The 18,631-nt window shown below is 44.8% G+C and overlaps 2 protein-coding genes and 1 long non-coding RNA gene across 12 annotated transcripts in view; 1 reads left to right on the top strand and 2 right to left on the bottom strand.

The window, feature by feature from the left end:
* LOC116069192 overlaps positions 1-807 on the bottom strand; it is a 4,189-nt gene extending 3,382 nt beyond the window's left edge. The window contains exon 1 of the long non-coding RNA XR_004109897.1: positions 633-807. This is a non-coding gene — a long non-coding RNA (uncharacterized LOC116069192). The remainder of the gene's footprint in view (positions 1-632) is intronic.
* Pdgfrl (platelet derived growth factor receptor like) overlaps positions 1-4,055 on the top strand; it is a 61,854-nt gene extending 57,799 nt beyond the window's left edge. The window contains exons 5-6 of the mRNA XM_031339599.1: positions 2,056-2,195; positions 3,602-4,055. Coding sequence (XP_031195459.1) covers positions 2,056-2,195; positions 3,602-3,790 — 329 coding nt within the window. The 3' untranslated portion in view covers positions 3,791-4,055. The remainder of the gene's footprint in view (positions 1-2,055; positions 2,196-3,601) is intronic.
* Positions 4,056-4,302: 247 nt separating this feature from the next.
* The window catches only part of Mtus1 (microtubule associated scaffold protein 1), a 152,339-nt gene continuing 138,010 nt past the window's right edge, over positions 4,303-18,631 (bottom strand). For all 10 annotated transcript variants that reach the window (XM_031339591.1, XM_031339592.1, XM_031339589.1 and 7 more), the window contains 7 exons: positions 17,028-17,242; positions 15,318-15,423; positions 14,190-14,263; positions 13,987-14,082; positions 11,851-11,967; positions 7,976-8,073; positions 4,303-6,911 (listed from right to left, as the gene is read on the bottom strand). In XM_031339591.1, the coding sequence (XP_031195451.1) occupies positions 6,698-6,911; positions 7,976-8,073; positions 11,851-11,967; positions 13,987-14,082; positions 14,190-14,263; positions 15,318-15,423; positions 17,028-17,242 (920 nt within the window). In that variant the 3' untranslated portion in view covers positions 4,303-6,697. The remainder of the gene's footprint in view (positions 6,912-7,975; positions 8,074-11,850; positions 11,968-13,986; positions 14,083-14,189; positions 14,264-15,317; positions 15,424-17,027; positions 17,243-18,631) is intronic.

An 18,631-nucleotide genomic window follows, 5' to 3' on the forward strand; every position in this document is an offset into this window, starting at 1 on the left:
AAAAAAAAAACAAAAAACCACTCTGGCATTTCCTAAATGTGGAAGTACCTAGGGTGGCCTTTATGCCTTGACCTCTGTGCGGAAAGCTCATTTCTACCCATAGCTGTGAACTCACAATCTCCCACATGTGCCTCTATGGCCCAGGTCTGTGAGGTAAGGACCATGTGTCCAAGTAGCATCTGTATTCACATGCTCCAGAGGACCTCAGTGCCTCAGTCTCATGCCCATCAGTAAACTCAGTATTACCCTGAAGGCGTGGTGCACCCATGTCCTCGACCTCAGGAATGGTTGCTCGTCATTCACCTAGTGTGAATGGCCACCCCAGAAATCCAACCCTTCAAACTTCATTCCATTAGTGTCAGATCGCTAATCCCTGATCTAATTAACTCAAGCTACCGTCATCTCTGGCTACCGCTACTAAGAATACTTTTCTCCCATATGCCCACTTTATTTTCCAAGCCATGTTCCCACGGTTGCTGACTACCGTTCCAATCAACGCATTCAGCCAAGTTCTTACCTACAGAAACACCAAGTCCTGACGGGCCTTACGTGGCGAGCACCACTGCTCTGGCCTGGCTGTCCCCTCCTCTGAGTCCCCTCATATTAGCTCAGAGACTGCTCAGGAATCCTACCTGTGCCTCTTAAGCTCAGTACCAAGACTTCAGTCTTTAGCTGCTTGTGCGATTCTCTGTCACCTGGAGGCTCACTCTGGGGTTCTTCCAAGTTCAAAGGAAGCATTACAGTTGCCCACACAACTGCTGCACACTCTGCTAGAGTGTAGGCTGTAAGTGCTTGATCCACCATCTGTCTGGCTTGCTCCTGTAGTCCCAGTTTTTAGCACATCTTGCTCAAGGCTGCCATCATAATGACCCACTGAGTGGCCTGACCATAATAAAGACATGTTTCTAAAATGTTATGATGTAAGGTACTGTACTAGAAACACAGGCAGCACTTGTGCTGTCCTGCAAGCAAACATTTTTCTCATTTGCATATTTGGACCTCTTCTAATGATGGATGTTACCTACATGTTTGCCCAGCTCGGCTGCTTTTTTAAAAAATATGTATTTATTTATTTTATGTATACGAGTACACATTGTAGCTGTACAGATAGTGTGAGCCTTCATCTGGTTGTTGGGAATTGACTTTTAGGACCTCTGCTCGCTCCTGTCAACCCTACTTGCTCCGGCCCAAAGATTTGTTTGTTTGTTATTTTGAGACAGGGTTTCTCTGTATAGCCCTGGCTGTCCTGGAACTCACTCTGTAGACCAGGCTGGCCTTGAACTCAGAAATCCACCTGCCTCCTAAGTGCTGGGATTAAAGACATGTGCCACCACTGCCCTGCCCAAAGATTATTTATTATTATAAATAAGTGCACTCACCAGTGCACTCAGACACACCAGAAGAGGGCGTCAGATCTCATTACAGGTGGTTGTGAGCCACCATGTGGTTGCTGGGATTTGAACTCAGGACCTTCGGAAGATCAGTTGGTGGTGCTCTTACCCGCTGAGCCATCTTGCCAGCCCTTGGCTCCTTTCACTCTTTCCCTAGTATCATCCCTACCAACCCTTTTCTGTCTTCACATGACCCTGGTCGACTTATTAGCTCCTCCCCTGACCACAAGCATGGGGGTGGGGAGCTTGAATCCTAGATGACCACCCACTTCTGCATTACCAAAGTAGAGACGGAGAGACAGCTTTGAAGGCAGTGTTTCTCAACCCGTGGGTCATGACCCCATTGGGGTTGAACAACCCTTTCACAGGGGTCACCTAAGAGCATCAGAAAACATGGCTATATAAATTATGATTCGTAGCAGCAAAATTACAGTTATGAAGTGGCAGCAAAAATAACTTTATGGTTAGAAGTCACCACAACATGAAGAATAAAGGGTTGCAGCCTTGGGAAGGATGAGAACCACTGTCCTAAGGCAATCAATAGGAGTGTCTAGCATTGGCCTCATGAAGCTATAGAAAAGGCTTCCTCTCCCCAGAGAGAGTGGATGCTTGTCTTTACCGTCAGTTATGGATCTCACTACTCTCGTCTCCTGCTTGTTCCCAGTTCCCAGTGGCCCTCCATCAACAACCATCTTGGCCTCCTCCAACAGAGTGAGAGGCGGGGATGACATCAGCGTGCTCTGCACGGTCCTGGGGGAGCCTGATGTTGAGGTAGAATTCAGGTGGATCTTTCCCGGACAGAAGGTAAGTGCCACACACTTAGTGAGAGAGACCCTACAAAGTTTATGATAAGATAGGAGCCAGGGAATGTTTGTCTTCTAAGATATCTCAGTCCACTTCAAAATATCTTGTTTAAAGAAAAAGGAAAAAGAGTGGGTGGCTGTATCAGGCAAATGGCTCAAGGTGCCTTTGTATGTGCAGTGTGCACTGCTGCTCCTTAGGGATCCTGCAGTGCGCACTGCTCCTCCTTAGGGATCCTGCAGTGTGCATTGATCCTCCTTAGGGATCACACCACGAAGGGGCAATGCTTCGGCTTTCAATCATCATCGTCTAGGTCCACCTTAGGCTGCTCTAAGCTCTTCCAGGAATCTTTCACAATTCACAAAGTTTCAAAGACGTGAGTGGGAGAAATGTAGGCACCCTCATGCCACGGATCCTCCACATAAGGCCTGGGCAAAGCTTTGGAGCAGACATTCTCCAAGGGGGCATTTAAACATAGACCCTGTTCACAAGGTGATATGAGGTCAGCCTCCATTTAAAAATAGACTTCTATAAAAGAAGTCCCCAGTCTGTGCGTGGCCTGCTCACTGAAATAAACAGCTCTGCTACCAACTTTGTTGCCAGAGGAGACACTCCCAAGACACTGCAGGTAGCCAGTGCTCTTTGAAGCCTGGGATGGGTGGAAAATGAGGATTCCTCAGAGGGCAGAACTTTCCAGCATCTGGATGCTAGGTCTGTTGTTTTAAATACACTGTTATACTTAGACATTCTTGTTTTTTGATAGAATGACGTTTTTACGTTGCTTACTAGGAGAAAAAAGCATTAATTATAATTACCCTTATCAAGTGAATTTAGAAAACACTGTTCTCATTGCTCCAGCTGCCTGAAATAGATCTTACAAGTCACCGTCTTCTAGAATAGATGCTCATGCTGCCTAGGGCATTATCTTAGCCTTCCTTCCGTGGTGCAACTTGCCTCCCTCTGTAGTCTCAAGGAACATTAGCCTAATTGCTTTCCTGCCTCTCCCAAATTAGAGACTCTTCTTCACTTACACAGCCAGAGCTTTGGGGCTTTTGACCTTAAATTCCATAAACAAGAACCACTTGTCAGTGTGAGGGTGATATAACGGAAAAGAATCTGCCTATGCATTTATGCTTAAGCCGGTCCCCCATAGAGGCCCAAAATAATCCATTTTGCATATAAAAAGTGAAAAGAGATCTCAAAAACAGCATCCTGAAATTCAAGACCCCCACTTGGGAAAAAAAAAAAAAAGGCAGCCTAGAGTAATTATGCAAAAAAAAAAAAAAAAAAGCTTATGAGCTCAGCATACCAACTGCCTTCAATGAGCTTGTGCTGAATGGATCGGGTGGACGGGAGCTGAGGGAAGCAGCTGTCAATCTGGTTTCAGTCTGTGCGCCATCTTTAAACAGGACGAAAGGCCTGTGACCATTCAAGACACCTGGAGACTGATTCACAGAGGACTGGGACACACCACAAGAATCTCCCAGAGTGTCATTACCGTTGAAGACTTTGAGACCATTGATGCAGGCTATTACATATGCACAGCTCAGAACCTCCGAGGACAGACTACAGTGGCTACTACTGTTGAGTTTTCCTGATGTGGAAAGCGAAGAGTCGTGGACCAGTGGGACACCCATCTGCACACACAGCTTCGAGGTGCTTTATTAGGAGGCCAGGGGCCAACCCCTGCCAGTGGGTCAGACAGACATCCAAATTAAAAGGAAGTCATTAGTCTATTAATAGAAGTATAAACTTTTCTAGCAAAGTATGCATTTTGATTCAGCCATGTTTCTACTTTTTATACCAAGAAAACATGTCAACATGTTTGTATCAGTCATTTCTATTAAATGAGCAAGATTTTATTTTAAAAAAATGAGCTAAGTATTTGTTTCATTTATGGAGTACATCCAGGACTTGACAGCAGTCTTTGTGTTGGTGCTTAGTATTCTGTTTGATGTTTGAAACAAGTTCAACTGCTTACTCACAAGCAATGACTCAAGATTCAAATGCTTAGATATGTCACTTTATCAAAGCTAACGTTGAGTTCATTTATAAAGGTATCAAAAATCACATCTTTTTACATTAAAATTGCCACACTCAAGAGTACTGATTTTAAATTACTCTGTTCAAAATAACTGCATGTACACTATTAACAGTTTAGCCTTTAACATAACATAGATGAACAGATTGAAGAAGATTCAGCCTTGGCTAAGACCTGTCTTGAAAAATACTTAGACTACAGCTGTTCCAATTTCCATACGCCTTGCAGAAGAATCATTTAAGCCAGCCAAAGTTTAGTTCTCTGATACATATATTTTGAATTTTGTAAAGCTTAACCTTAAGCGTAAGCTCTGTGAGCCAATTTCAGCCACAACAAATTTTGGCATTGTGTTCTAAGTTCCATGAAATCGCATAGGGGGCCTGCCTGCCTCACTAAGGAGGGATGAGAAGGGGTGCACAGAACCTAATACTCTAAAGACTGAAGTATGTCCAAGGCTGCCATTCTTACACTGAATACTCCAGCATTATTTATTTGATCAAAGTAAAATACACTTTCCCATTGCTATAACTACAGTTGCTCACACACCTACTATTTTTTAATGATGTGTCAACAATTTTGTATTCTACATGAAACATTTGTTTTTTGTTTTTTGTTTTTTAAAAAAAAACTTAAATGCTCTCTATCTTCTCTCTTGTCTTCTAAGCTCTTTAGGCGTTTTAATTGCTATAAGATTTGACTTCCCAGACATCTAAGTGGTATGAACTTTACCATCACTAGGGCATAAATGACAAACCTGACTTTGGCTAAGGTCATTGAGAACAATTTGGGACCGGGAGCAGATATACTCCAGGAGTTGGCAGTGAAGCTACGTTCCTATTTATCGGGAGTAAGCATGGAAGGTTACATACATCATAAACTATTGGAGATAAGAGATGTCAAACACAACCGCTAATAAAAAGCATGCATCGTGACTATCAATTAGCTCTGTAGTGTAGAAGTCTAGGATGACTCAAATACCCAGCCCTAGTGTCCTGAATCTGCCCTTGATAGAGGGGTTATGTGACCAGCACTGACCATGGGTTAGTAAATACTGACATTGCAGTGCTGACATGCACAGGGAAGCTCATGGGTCGGGTAGGGGGGGCACAGCTATCCTTCTAACTTTCACAAAGTCTTGGAGTCTGGGGAGATGGTAAGTGAACATCTGAAATTTGAATGCAGTGTGAAGGAGTTGCAATAAGCCGTACTTCTCACTCCCTGGCCGGCTTGTTTCATCCCCATGGCAGGAAGACCACTCAGAGGAGACCAAGTCAGCATTAGGGCTCAGACTCTCTAGATCTATTCAACAGGGAACTGATGGCTTGACTCGGTGCTTGTGTGGATTAGCACATGCTAAATGCCTTTACTGGTTACCCTCAGGGGTGTCCAAAATTCTGTAGTGTCAGAACCAGAGCTTAGCTTATTTGGGAAATAGGTTCAGCACCTCAGAGATAACTGGCCCTGGAAAAGCACATTCTGTGCTTAGGAAGGAGGTAGCTTTGCCTCTGTGGCTCTACATGGACAACAAAGGAAAGGCGGAGGTTAGAATAACAGGAGAGAAGACGGAAGATTACCCCTGCGATCCAAGCTAGCTTAGGGAAAATAAGCAGAACCATCCATTGGTAACTGCCCCCTTACTCTTTATACAGATTTGTGTTTAGAAAAATTAGGGTACTACATTTTGCTCATAGCCTGAGAAAATGAATCAAAAGTATCGCAATTAGGCTCATAAAAGTCTACAGAAAAAAAAAATCAAACTGGTATCAACGGATAATGCTGAACATGGAAGAACGAATAACAGAAAAATGCACAGTCATCAACAACCCAAAGGCTTTCTTCCTGTCTGACCCTAGTCCTCCGTGCCATGGTGCTGAGACAAGTTGGTAGAAACTCAAGCACTATTGCTTTCTCTTCTATGGCTTTTGTTGACATGTGTGTGCTGATTATGACTTGATTAATACAGGCCCAGCTACATACAGCTATTGGCTTTTAATACACAGCGTGGGGGGGGAGCGAGGGGACAGTCACGTGACACGCCAGTACACCCATTTCACTCACACACGACCCCTGCCCACAGTCAGACCAAAATAAAAATCACAAGAAGGTGTCTCTGGTGAAGAACATTATAAAGGTTATAAATCTTTATCTTAATAGGCCCCTGAGAGTTTTCCCCGTATGCTTAGGTGAAGGAAGGCAAAGAACAAGGTTCCCTCGTTCCTTAAGTGCTTTGTGCAACTATGTCCACTTCAGTTCCGAAATCTGTTTTTGGAGGAGGCTTTTGGACCAAGTTAAAAGTCTTCCTCTGGAGCTCTCAATCCGTACGTAGCTGACACGGTTCGTGGCTGCTCTCTGGTTATGCTGTGGACATACCCGAAAGCTAATGTAACTCGAGTTCCCACAAGACGGTCAGTCCTGCAGAAGCGAACCTCAGTGCCTTCAGAGAGTCTCCTGTGTTCAGAAACTGTCATCTGGGTGAGATGCTGGGGCTGGAGAAGGAACCAGAATTCCTGGGGGACTGGAAAGGGATGGCAGAGGAGGTGGGGGATCTCTTCGGGCTGCACAGGTCTCCGTTGTGCAGCTTCCACAGAAGTTCCTCGTTCTCCATGGATAGTCTCTTGTTGACCTTTGACTCCTTCTCAAGGGACTCCTGCAGTGCTGCCTGCTCTGTGGAAAGTTGCCTTGAAAACAAAACCCAGAAATCATGTGGAATCCAAACCAAAAAGTAACTACTACTGTTTACATCTGAAGGTTCAATAAACTTCCTCTGGCCCAGCAGTGGTGGCGCCAAGCCTTTAATCCCAGCACTTGGGAGGCAGAGGCAGGAGGATTTCTGAGTTCCAGGACAGCCAATGCTATACAGAGAAACCCTGTCTCAAAAAACAAACAAACAAAAAAAACAAACAAAAAGAAACTTCCTCTGGGGGAATACACAGGCTCTTGTCCAAGGTCATTGATTTATTTTTTTTTAATTCTCTCATATAGTTCATCCTCACCACAGTTTCCCCTCCCCCTTCTCCTCCCACACATCCCTACACTCCCCTCATTTCTCTTCAGTAAAGGACAGGCCTCCCAGGGCTATCAAACACAGGGTCCTAGTTGGGTTTTTTTGGTTGGTTTGTTTGTTTCAGACAGGGTTTCTTTGTGTAGCTCTGGCTTCCCTGGAACCCACTCTGATGACCAGGCTGGCCTCGAATTTAAGAAACCTGCCCAAGGCAGTCCAGAGTGCTGGGACTAAAGGCAGGTGTCACCACTGGCACAAGGGTCATAGACTTTTAAGCTGAGAAACCCAAATACTATAAGAAAGCATATAGCCGGGTGTTAGAGGACTTGCCTAACGTGTGAGGCCCCCGGCTCAAGGCCTGTGTACCACAAAAAGGAAAACAAAACTCACGAATACCAGAACTTCAAGCTTGACCCAAATAAATAAACCTATGAGTAATTGTTGGCAGCTCTAGTTTTTGGGAGATTTCCCAGTAGGCAATGGGGCACTTGCACAAGGCTTATTTTATTTCTACCATAACTCAGGGGCTGCTTCCTGTTCACGTGTGCGGTTGCCCCTTCTCTGACAGCACCATTACAGTTAGTGAGCTCCAGGTAGATGGGAAGGTCTAGGGCACCTTGGAAAAGCATGAACTGTCCACTTGCTTCTCTCACATGCCTGGGAGGTGCTCAGTGGAGCGTAGCCAGAAGGGGTCGTAGATGTTCAAAGATGAGGGAAGGGAAAACAAACTCTTGTAGTTACCTTGAAATTGCCATGTGTTTATCCATGCGAGCTTTTAACTCCTCGTTTTCCTGCTGAAATCGCTTCAGCTTGTCAACCAATGCCGTGTTGTTGTCCACCTTAGTATAAACAAGGTTTGTAAGTCATAAACAAATGAATACATAAACTCTCTCGCTTCTTAAGCATATTCCTGATACAGAATACTCTCGATCAACAGGTTGATCGGGAGGAGACATAGTGGCACAGTGATGTCTTTATACACAGACCAGTGACGAGCAGAAAATAAAGCAGGAAACAGGACATCTAGGACATGTGGTATTCATCCAGACAAATAAGCTAGCTAGGTAGTAATGTTTTTCTTCCAGGTGACACTTCCAGAATGTCCCTCTGGGAGCTGGTGTCCTGCCTAGGTGACCATGGGTGCTGGGCCTCTTCTCAAGGTGATAAACCAATCACTGCAGTTTAACGGTGTTAGTTCACTACATCCCCTCGGATATCTACAGCACTCTTATACACATACACAAAAAGGAAGGGAGGAGGGAAGAAGGAGGAAGCGGGGAAGAGTTAGGGATGGAGGGAAGGTAAGAGGGAGGAAGGAAAAAAGAGAAGAGACAGAGGAAGGAAGAAGAGGAAGGGAGGGAGCCTATAGGTCTTGGCCATGCTGAAGAAAGCCTTAAACTTATTCCAGGTTAGTTTTGGTATTTACCTCCACATGGCTGTGTGGAGATACAATGTAGCAAGGTTAGGTGAAGTAGTAACTGCAGAAAGCAAGCTTCCTTGCGCTGCTCAGGTCAACAGACACTTGTGTGCAGCTGCTCTTCCCAGCCTTAACTTTCACAAACTGATCAGTTGAGAGATTAAAGGCATTTCAAGTCACTGAACATGGTGGCAAGCTGATTCCATCCTAGCTCCCATTTCTAGGGAATGGTTTGTTGCTTCTTTAGGAGGCAACATCAGAGCTCAGAATGAACTTAACCTGAGGTCAAAATTAACGCCCAAATCCTGGCCATGGCCGCCCGCTATGGCTTGACTGCTTGAATTATAGCACCCAGATGGAATTCCTGTTTCTAAGACATCCTCGAGTCCAGAAAATCCTCATGGCAAGCCAGTCAGATGAAATAATTAAAAAAAAAAAATCTACAGAATAGAAAAGGTTGGGGGAGTGCAGGGGAGAAACACCTTGAAATGCTTTTCAAGGTAAAACACAACCTGGGAAAACTTGGAATAAAACACCGTAGCAATTGGCCTCAAAACATTCTACCAAAGCTTTGCTCTACACAGGTAAAAACTCCATCTTTACTGCCACAGAGCTTACCAATGGCAGAGCTAGCTCTCCTGAGAAAACCTTAGACAGCTTCCTCATGCTAAGTGTGATGGTTAATTTGCCAAGTTGGCACCACCTTACAATTACCTGAGAAGAAAGCCAATGAAAGACTCTATGTATCGGGCTGGCTTGAGGGCATGTGTCCGGGCGACTGGCTTGATTGCCTAAATGTGAACAGCACCACCTGGTAGTGACTCAGCCCCAAGGATGCAGAAGAAAGGAACTTTTGACTCTGAGCTTCACTTGCATGGCCTATTCTCACTGGGGAGGCTATGGGCCCCATTGCCCCTGAGGCCGATCCTGCCTCTGATATTAGAATTGGCTTCTTTGGGCTTCTTCCAGTGTGGACTGATGATCAAGAGGCTCTCCCGAAGTCCCACTGGCCTTTGGCACCAGATTGGAACTTCAGAGGCACCCAGCCTTGCGGGTCGAACACTTACCAGGTTCTCAGCCTCTCCAGCAGCCATGGCTGGACTACTCTAAGCTCATCATGGAAGCCGATCTAGCAAATCTTCCTTTAATATAGCACTGGATCAGCTCTGTTCCTTTGGAGAACCCTAACACACTTAAGTGTTCTATCTTCTCTAAAGACCTGGCCCTGCCTGCCACGCATACAACACAGCCATGGCAACAAGTGTACCCATCGTCATAGCAACCTATCTTCCTGTAAAAACAACAGGGTGGTGCCGACTGGCACTGTTATGAAGCCTCTTCGGTTGGGACACAAAACAGAACTATCATGGCTCAATAGAAATTAAAATGTGTTTGTGCTTTAAACAGCGGGGCCTTGTATCACTGGAGATCGTCTGATAAGTTCAGGTATATGAATGGGAGATGGAGCAACACATTGTGAACAGGGTTTCCTGAGTCATCACCGCCAGCCTGCTGAGCAGGTGTCACAGGATAACCTTTGCCAAGTCGTGCTGTGTGTGCTGGGTTGGGCCTATTAACAACTAGGAGTTTCCTGCATTCCTTAAAAAAAAAAAAAAAATCCACTTCCTGTACTTCTGGTACCTCCAAGATGGGCAGAGGTGAAGGGTCCCAGCTGTATATATCCGCTACCATTCTGACCCCCGCCCCCACATGAGAGGTGAGATGTATTCTCACAAACTGGAACTGGGCTGGGCTTAAAATGACAGTTGGGAGAATTCCTTACTGGTTTGGGGGACAATATGCTTCATGGTGGGCGAGAAAGCAAGCATGAGCCCAGCGGAATCATGACTACCAAAAGGCACGAGGATGAACTCGAGCGGAGCAACTCTCTGGTTCCATTCCTAGGAAGGCCAGGTCTACACTCACGGCACTGGCATCCGGGGGTCTTTACTGTGACTGCACTCAAACCAACTCCAGTGAGCCCTTCACCTTCACACGCTTGTCAGCAGACTAGACTAGACTGTAGTGTATGCATGTTTATCATCTTGGTTCCACATACGAGAGAAAATGCTATTTGTCTTTCTGGGTCTGGCTTTTTTCACTTAATAGGATAATCTCCAACTCCAATTATTGCTGCAAATGACATAATTTCATTCTTCATTATGGCAGATCCAAATTCCACAGTGTATATTAAGAAAGAAAAAAAAAGAACCCCCCCCCATTCCCACATTTCCTGGCAAAGTGAAGTAATGCCTGCATGTTCCCTTAAGCACTGCCTCCCTCAAAAAGCAGTTAATTATCTCTAGGAAACAAAACGCCAAACAAAGACAAACCCCCCAAGCCAAAAAGCCAAACAGATAAGAGTAACCTCTGTTCTCCCTATTCAAGGCTAGCCTAACTCTGAATGAGACATTTCTTCAAGGAATGGTGAGTCGCCCACAACCTGGTGAAGGAGAAGGCAGGCGAGCCCTGGGTGGCTGGCAGACGGGAGCAAAGTGCAGCCAAGTAACAGCGAAGGTCACTTCAGCCGCTGAGAAAGCCCTCCAGCTTGGTTCATGTCCCGGCTAGCAGATTCTGAGTTTCAGGGCTGGACAAAGGCTGACATTACACATCGGACACACCCCTCAAACACAGCACGAAGTAGGTTCAAATTCTGATAATGGTATTCAACAATGCTTGCTGTTTTCCAACTGCACTAATCAACACACAATTCGTTTATCATATTCAGATTCTTAAAAAGCTATGAATGCTAATAGACTATATGGCACCCGTGAAGTTAATGGATATGTCCAACTGTCCTTCTGTCCAGAATGGGTGTTACATTAACATAGTGGTTTTAGAATAATTACTTTTTTTCATTAGGCAAGTGAAGATCCACAGATTACTGAAATGTGAATCTGATTTGTTATAATTTTTTCCAAAACTAGATGCTGCTTTGCATGCACTCTATAAAAAATATAAATGTTCTAAGAATGCAGCAACGAATCAGCTTTTAATAAGTCTGGAAAAGAAAATGCAAGTCTGACCCTTTGTGTACTTTCCAAATATCATCCAAATATCAAGTACAAGTTAGCTCAACGCCACAGTTCTAAAGCTCTCAGCTCTGCCGTCCTCTATTTCCCAGGCAACACCACGGCGCATGGCCACGCGCACACATGCACGTGCAGGAGGTACTCAGTCCATCACGCAGGAGACGTACCAGCTTTTCCATCTTCATTAGCTTCATGTCCTGCTGGTGCAGCTTCTCATTCTTGATCTCCAACACAGCTTTCAGGCTTTCTAATTCTTGCTCCAGATACATGACCTGAGGGTTTTTCTGGAAAAAACACACTAAGGTAAATGCGCTGACTTTTTTCACATATTACACAGTCCCACCTCTCGATATACTGATTCTCTCATGTAAGACTTAGATAGACAAGCAGTAAGTGACTTACTCCCTTTGGTTTTTTTGTTTGTTTGTTTTTGTTTGTTTTTTTTTAAACACAGGGTCATGCTTTAAAACCTAGACTGACTTGATATGTATAGTCATCCTCCTGCCTCAGCTTCCCATTACTGGGATTATAAGCATTCCCTGACATGGACAGATAAATGTAAGTTTCTTTTGCTCTTTTGTCTTTTTTGATACAAGGTCTCACCCTATAGTCCAGGCTGACCTGGGAGTCATTTGGCTCAATCTGTGGCTATCCTCTTTGTCTCAGGTTCTCAAGGGCCAGAATTATAAAGATGAGTCAACCATGCCTGGCTTACCTTCTTATTGCAATTTCAAAGAAGTAAAAAAGAATTAAGATCCGTTTAACCTCAAAGACTTTGGCCACAGTATTGAAAACAAACTTATTTTTCCCTGGTTATTTAGTATGGTAAATACTGCTTTCTCATCAGACCTCCCATTAGAAACAAGAAACCATTGCTTACAGTGTAAAAACAGAGCTCAGGATAGGGAGCTCTCTCCACTCCTAAGCTAGTGTCCGGAGGGAGAAAAGGAGACAGTCGTGTTCTCTAAGCAAAGTCAGTGTCATATGCAGGGCTCTGGGAAATAACAAAAATTCGATAATGCCCTGAGGCTCTGGGCTTCCCTCATGGTTTACATGGTTTACATGGTTTACATGTTATGGCTCTAGGGCAGCCATAACACTACCACAGAACACATATAATCTCCCAAATGGACACTTGTGATACCACCACTAGTGATACCCACAACCCACTGGTCTGATGGAAATTCAACAGAATCATCTAACAATTTCATACAAATCAGCTTGCTCATTCTGTCTGTCTGTCTGTCTGTCTGAACTATTGGCCAGATGTTGAGTGAAAGTTTCTCCGACAGGATTCGATGGCTCGGATGACAGAAAAGTACCTCCTGAATCAAGAACTGCCTTCCCCTTCGGAGGAGGAATCCCGAGGGAGGCTTGGGTTTGCTTTATCCCTCTCTCCAAACTCTTTACTTCACAAAAGGAGAAAATTCGTTCTGTGGGTCAAATAACCTGCCTTGTAAAGGCCAGGAGAGGGCCCAAAACAGATCACACATGGGACTTTGATTCCAGGCTCTTCAAACTCAAATTCCATGTGGTCCCTTTAAATAAGGGTTTGGAGGGAACTTAAGATAAATCCCCTCATATTCATTTGAGGGAAATCTCATAATTTCCTATCAACCTCTAAAAATTACTTGTATTTTATCATATGAGTGCTTGCCTGTATGTATGTATGTATGTATGTATGTATGTATGTATGATGAATGCATGTATGTGTACGTATGTGTGCAGCCACACCCTGGAAAGGAGATGAACCTGACAGCATCAGGCTCAGCAGAGAAGAGAGTTATGAAAGGATATGTTGTATCACATGGTTATATGGAAAGTTCCGAGCAAGCAAGCCCATGGAAGTGGGAAGTACAACAAGTGGTTAGCTCCGGCAGGACGCACTTGGGGATTGGAGAGTGGTTGTCGGTGCATGAGTGTCTCTCAGGGAGAGAAGACCATTCTGGAATGTTCTAACACACAATGTCATGAATACACACTGTAAGGTTATGGTTATGTAACCACACCGCAAGACGACAACCTTTTGTCATTGTTATTGTAAAAATATTCCCAGTTTTAGGTTTTTTTCTCAGTTTCTCATGGGTATTTGCTTAGATCTTTGGATTCCAATCTACAAATCATTTTTGGAGATGTGAAAAAAAACATCAGTGAACAAAATTGTTTCACACAATTAAAACACTGTCACTGTGAAGAAGATTCCAAGTCACTGTCATCTCTCCAGCTGCCTAAGGGTTAATCAGCTGGAAATGGCAACCAAGCAGAAGGAACACCCAGTAGCAGCGAGAATACACACGACTTACTGAATTTGCTTTCTCTCTTGACAGTTGCTTTTGTTCCTCTGATTTCAACCTTTCGTTTAAAGCATCGTTTTCACTTTTCAGATCATTGATTTGTTTCTAAAAGACAAACAGTAACACATGGAGCATCAGATACCAGGAAAGGGCCAGAGGCACACAGAGGCCTTGTCCATACCACCTGATGGGGCCAGGAGTGGGCCACTCACCTCCAGTGATTCCTGTTTCTCATTAAGCAGATTCTCCAGTGACTTCTTTTCCATTTCATGGCTTTTCTTGATTTCTGGAAGGCAGGGGTTTTGTTGTGGTTATTTTCTTTTAAGGTAACAACACCCTATGAGATCACTACTCTACAACCTGCCATGTATAGACACAGGAGCTGATGAAGTACCATTTATGTTACTTTCCATTCTTTAAATTAAGAGCATCTTGTCAGAATAGCTTTATGAGGTAGGGCAGAGATTTATGGTACCATGACCAGAAACCCTGATGCCCACAGAGGCCAAGGAAACTTTCAAACTGTTAAAAATGAAGGGTAGGGCCTCAAAAGATAGGTTTCTGATTCCTGGATGGGGGGTCCCTGTCTTCCTTTCAATGCATTCTTCCAGAAGAAAACAGAAATCTAAAATTAAGCCCTCTCCCAGCAGGAAGATGACAATATTTGCTAACTGCCTGCAAGTCAGCCATCATCTCCGACTCCCCACAGCGCAGCAATCTCTTATGAGAAGTCTCTCCCAAAGGTCACACAGCCATTTTAACCACACACACACACACACACACACACACACACACACACACACACACCCCTGCTACTATGTGAGCCGTAGCTGACTCGAGGTGGACACCCCACTGCACTGCTGGCTTTGTCCTCAAGGGAATGGCTTCTCCTTCCTTCCTTTTGACATCAAGCCTTCCTGTGCCAGTGAGATCGCAGCGGCATATCCTGTCCTGGTCCGTCCAGTCCCAACTGTTCTTTACCACAGTCACTGAGTGCTTTCGTGTGGATTCCCTTGGTGCAGTACTACGCTAGAACCTTGACTTTCCCGGGACCTAAAGTAGCAACCACCGCCAACCACAGCCACCACCAAAAAGGTTTTTAGAATCTTTGGAAGTTCATCCTGTTTCCTAAAGGCCTGGCAGGAATAACCAACCATAATTTACATCCTTAAGGGAAAAGGGCGGCCACTAACAATGAACAATGGACAAAGAAATCAAGAGGTCTGCCAAGTGACTATCACAGGGTATTCCGTGCCAGGGAGAATCACGAGTCGGTTTCATTTTCGTGAATGCCACGCATTTCCATCGCCCGTCTCCTGGGGCAGGAAAAGCATCCTTGCCTGAGAGGGAGGAGTCATAGGTCTTCTTCAGTAATTCTACTTTCTCCGAGTGGCTAGCTTCCATCTCCAGCTTAGTGGTTTCATGGGCGGCATTTAAGTTGTCAAACTATAAGGAACAAACAGGATGATCATTTACTAGCAAGAACAAAAGTGCTAAGTCACATAAAGAAGCATACACTAGGGACCTCTGTTGTCCATTGCCCCCCATCTAACACACGTGTAGAACAACCCACTCAAGCCCTGCCCCACCCCACAGCTCTAACCCATCCTCTTCAGGAACAAAGATGGTCCAAGCGCTGTGGGGTTCACTGATGGTAATGGCTGAGTCCCCCTCAAGGTGTGGGGCTGCATTTCAGAGGTTCACCTCAGCCCCACACCTGTAGCACTGACCGCTCTACTCTCAGCCCCTAGCACATGCCTGGCATATAGTAGAGACTATGCAGACACTAAACTTAAAAAGAAGGGCAGTGGTGGCACACGCCTTTAATCCCAGCGCTTGGGAGGCAGAGGCAGGCGGATTTCTGAGTTCGAGGCCAGCCTGGTCTACAGAGTGAGTTCCAGGACAGCCAGGGCTACACAGAGAAACCCTGTCTCGAAAAACCAAAAAAATAAAATAAAAAACTACCCTTTTAAAAAAAAATAAGGAAAATAGGGAACAGGGAAATTCAAAGTTTATTATACTAATGGGGGTTATTAAAAAGGCGTCTTAAAGAAAAAGTACAGACAGACCAATGGCCAAACACCAAGATGCTTCCAAGTGGATTGTTTTGAGGATATTTCTATCCCTTCTAATTAAAAACAAAATCTGTTACTCCTAGGGATTGACTGGAGCTGTGGGCATGCTTTGCAAGCTCTTGGTGCACCTCTAAGCTATAGCTCTGAACCTCCTTTAGTTTTTATTTTGAAACAGTCTTATAAAGTTGTCTCAGTCTCTGTGATGGTGGCCAGGGATACAGGGGCCAGGGAGTGGAAGGTGATGGTTTGAATATGGCTGGCCCGGGGAGTGGCACTATTAGGAGGTGTGGCCTTGTTGAAGTAGGTTTAAGACTACTGTCCTAGCTAACTTGGATCTGGTCTTCTCGTAGTAGCCTTCAGATGAAGATGTAAAACTCTCAGCTCCTCCTGCACCATGGCTGCCTGGATGCTGCCATGGTCCCACCTTAATGATAATGGACTGATCCTCTGAACCTGTAAGCCAGCCCCAGTTCAATGCTGTCCTTAGAAGACTTGCCTTGGTCATGGTGTCTGTTCACAGCAGTAAATCCCTAACTAAGACAGCCTAAGTAGCTAGAGCTGGTGGGATCACAGAGCTCATTTTTTATCTGCCTGCCTGCCTGCCTGCTTGCCTGTACTGGGGGTTGAATTCAGAGACTCACAAGCCTTTGTGTCACTGAGGACATATTTGGTCCCGTTGGCAGTTTTTACTTCTAGCCAGGGACTCAAAGTTACCCATGTTGGCCTTGAGCTCTCTCTGCAGCCAAGGCAGGGCTCGACCATGATCCTTCTGTTTCAGCTTCTCAAGCTTTGGAATTGTGGGTATGGACCACTGTGCCTGGTTGCTTTCCCCCTTCTTTAACTCAACCTTGCTTCATCCTAAGAAAAAGAAATCCATCCCCGAAGCTTCCTCCCGCTAAGCTAAAAGGCAAGGGATAACTGGTTAAGAATGTAGACAGCATGTGGAGCACCAGCAGACAGCCACGCCGCACAGACCTGTTCTTGCAGTTGCGTTTTATATTTTTCCGCCTCTTCAATGTAAATGCTCTGAAGCTTCTCGCACTCTGCGGTGTACAACTCCTTCAGCCGGTTCTCCAGTTCCTTCCGGTCTGTCTGATGTTGCTGGTTTAGTTTCTGGACAAATCCTTCATACGCTGTCTGTAAGTCATTCCTGGCCTTTTCTAGCTTCTCACAGGTGCTTGAAGCAGCGACTGAAAAAGGCGTAGAGAAAAGGAGAACGCTTTTTTACGTTTGCTCAGTGTCTGAGATGCACACACACACACTTACACCCCGCTGTGATAACGCTGGAGGCAAAAACATGGAGCTGTTTCACTTGCCCTGTGACCAGCACTGCAGTTCAAGTAAGAAGCGTCCATCAAAGGCCTGTGTGCTAGAGGCCCCCAGGGCCAGTGGGTGGTGATGGACCTTAGGTCACTGGGACAGACCTCTGAGAGGGACAACATGATGCTATCTTTCCCTTCCTCACTTTAACATAAGGCGAACTGTTTCCTCAAACCACGCACTCTCCCTGCCATGATGTGCACCTTGGCACAAGGGAGCGGGGTCAACTGATTCTGGTCTGAGACCTCTGAAACTGTGAGCCAAGATAAATCTTTTCTCTCTGTAATTTTCACACACGCGCATGTGTGCGCGCCGTCAGTATTCCTCCATTCTGCAGCTTGTGCTAGGACTGCCTTCCCTCTCAGGTTGAGGACAACTCCACTGGCCATGCAAATCACATACTGACCCACGGATGGTACGTGTTATTTCTACCACTGGTCTACCCTGAGCAATGCTGCCATGACCATGGGGAAACCAACTGCTCCAGGACCCTGCCTTCAACTTTCTTGCTTATGTATGTGAAGGAGGAGTTGCTGTTTCATATAGCAATTCTGCTTTTAGTTAAAGTGGTTTTACAGTGCAATAGGCAAGATTCCATTTCTCCACATCCTCACCAAAACATGCTTAATTTTAAAATCCACAAATATAAGGAGGGAAGGCAAGAGGAAATGATGAGGTTATATAAATCTTAATGCATGTGAGGTGATACATTATAATTTTGGTTTGAGCAATGGATTTTTAAGTAGAGTCACAAATACATTAATAAAATTCTAGTATGAAGACTGAAAATTTTATTCCCATGCAATCTATATCTAACAGTATATAGTGTTCCTTGGCTACTAAAAAAATCCACAAGGAAGAGCCAAGTTCTGAGGTGTGTGCTCTGCATGCCTTAGCCCCTAGTAATGTGGAGGTTGAAGTAGGAGGATCTTCTGAGTTTGAGTCTACCCTGGGCTACATAGCAAGACTCTATTGCAAAACAAACAAAACTGCCATGAATGGACCGACAAAAGTCATAAATGAACCAATTCACAAAGTACAAATGTTGAAGGGAAGAGCCGGAATGGTATGTGAATGCCAAATGATAGGGGCCATTCCAGAAAACATCTGGGATTAAATACTACAAGTTTTTTCCTTTTTTTCAAAGAATTTAGTAAAACATAATGAAAGGCCTTCTTAATTGCTAATAAACATCCCCTTACAGTGCTTATAAGAAAGAAAAGGAGCCAGGTGGTGGTGGCGCATGCCTTTAATCCCAG

Source organism: Mastomys coucha, unplaced genomic scaffold, assembly GCF_008632895.1.
Source record: "Mastomys coucha isolate ucsf_1 unplaced genomic scaffold, UCSF_Mcou_1 pScaffold22, whole genome shotgun sequence".
Taxonomy (NCBI): domain Eukaryota; kingdom Metazoa; phylum Chordata; class Mammalia; order Rodentia; family Muridae; genus Mastomys; species Mastomys coucha.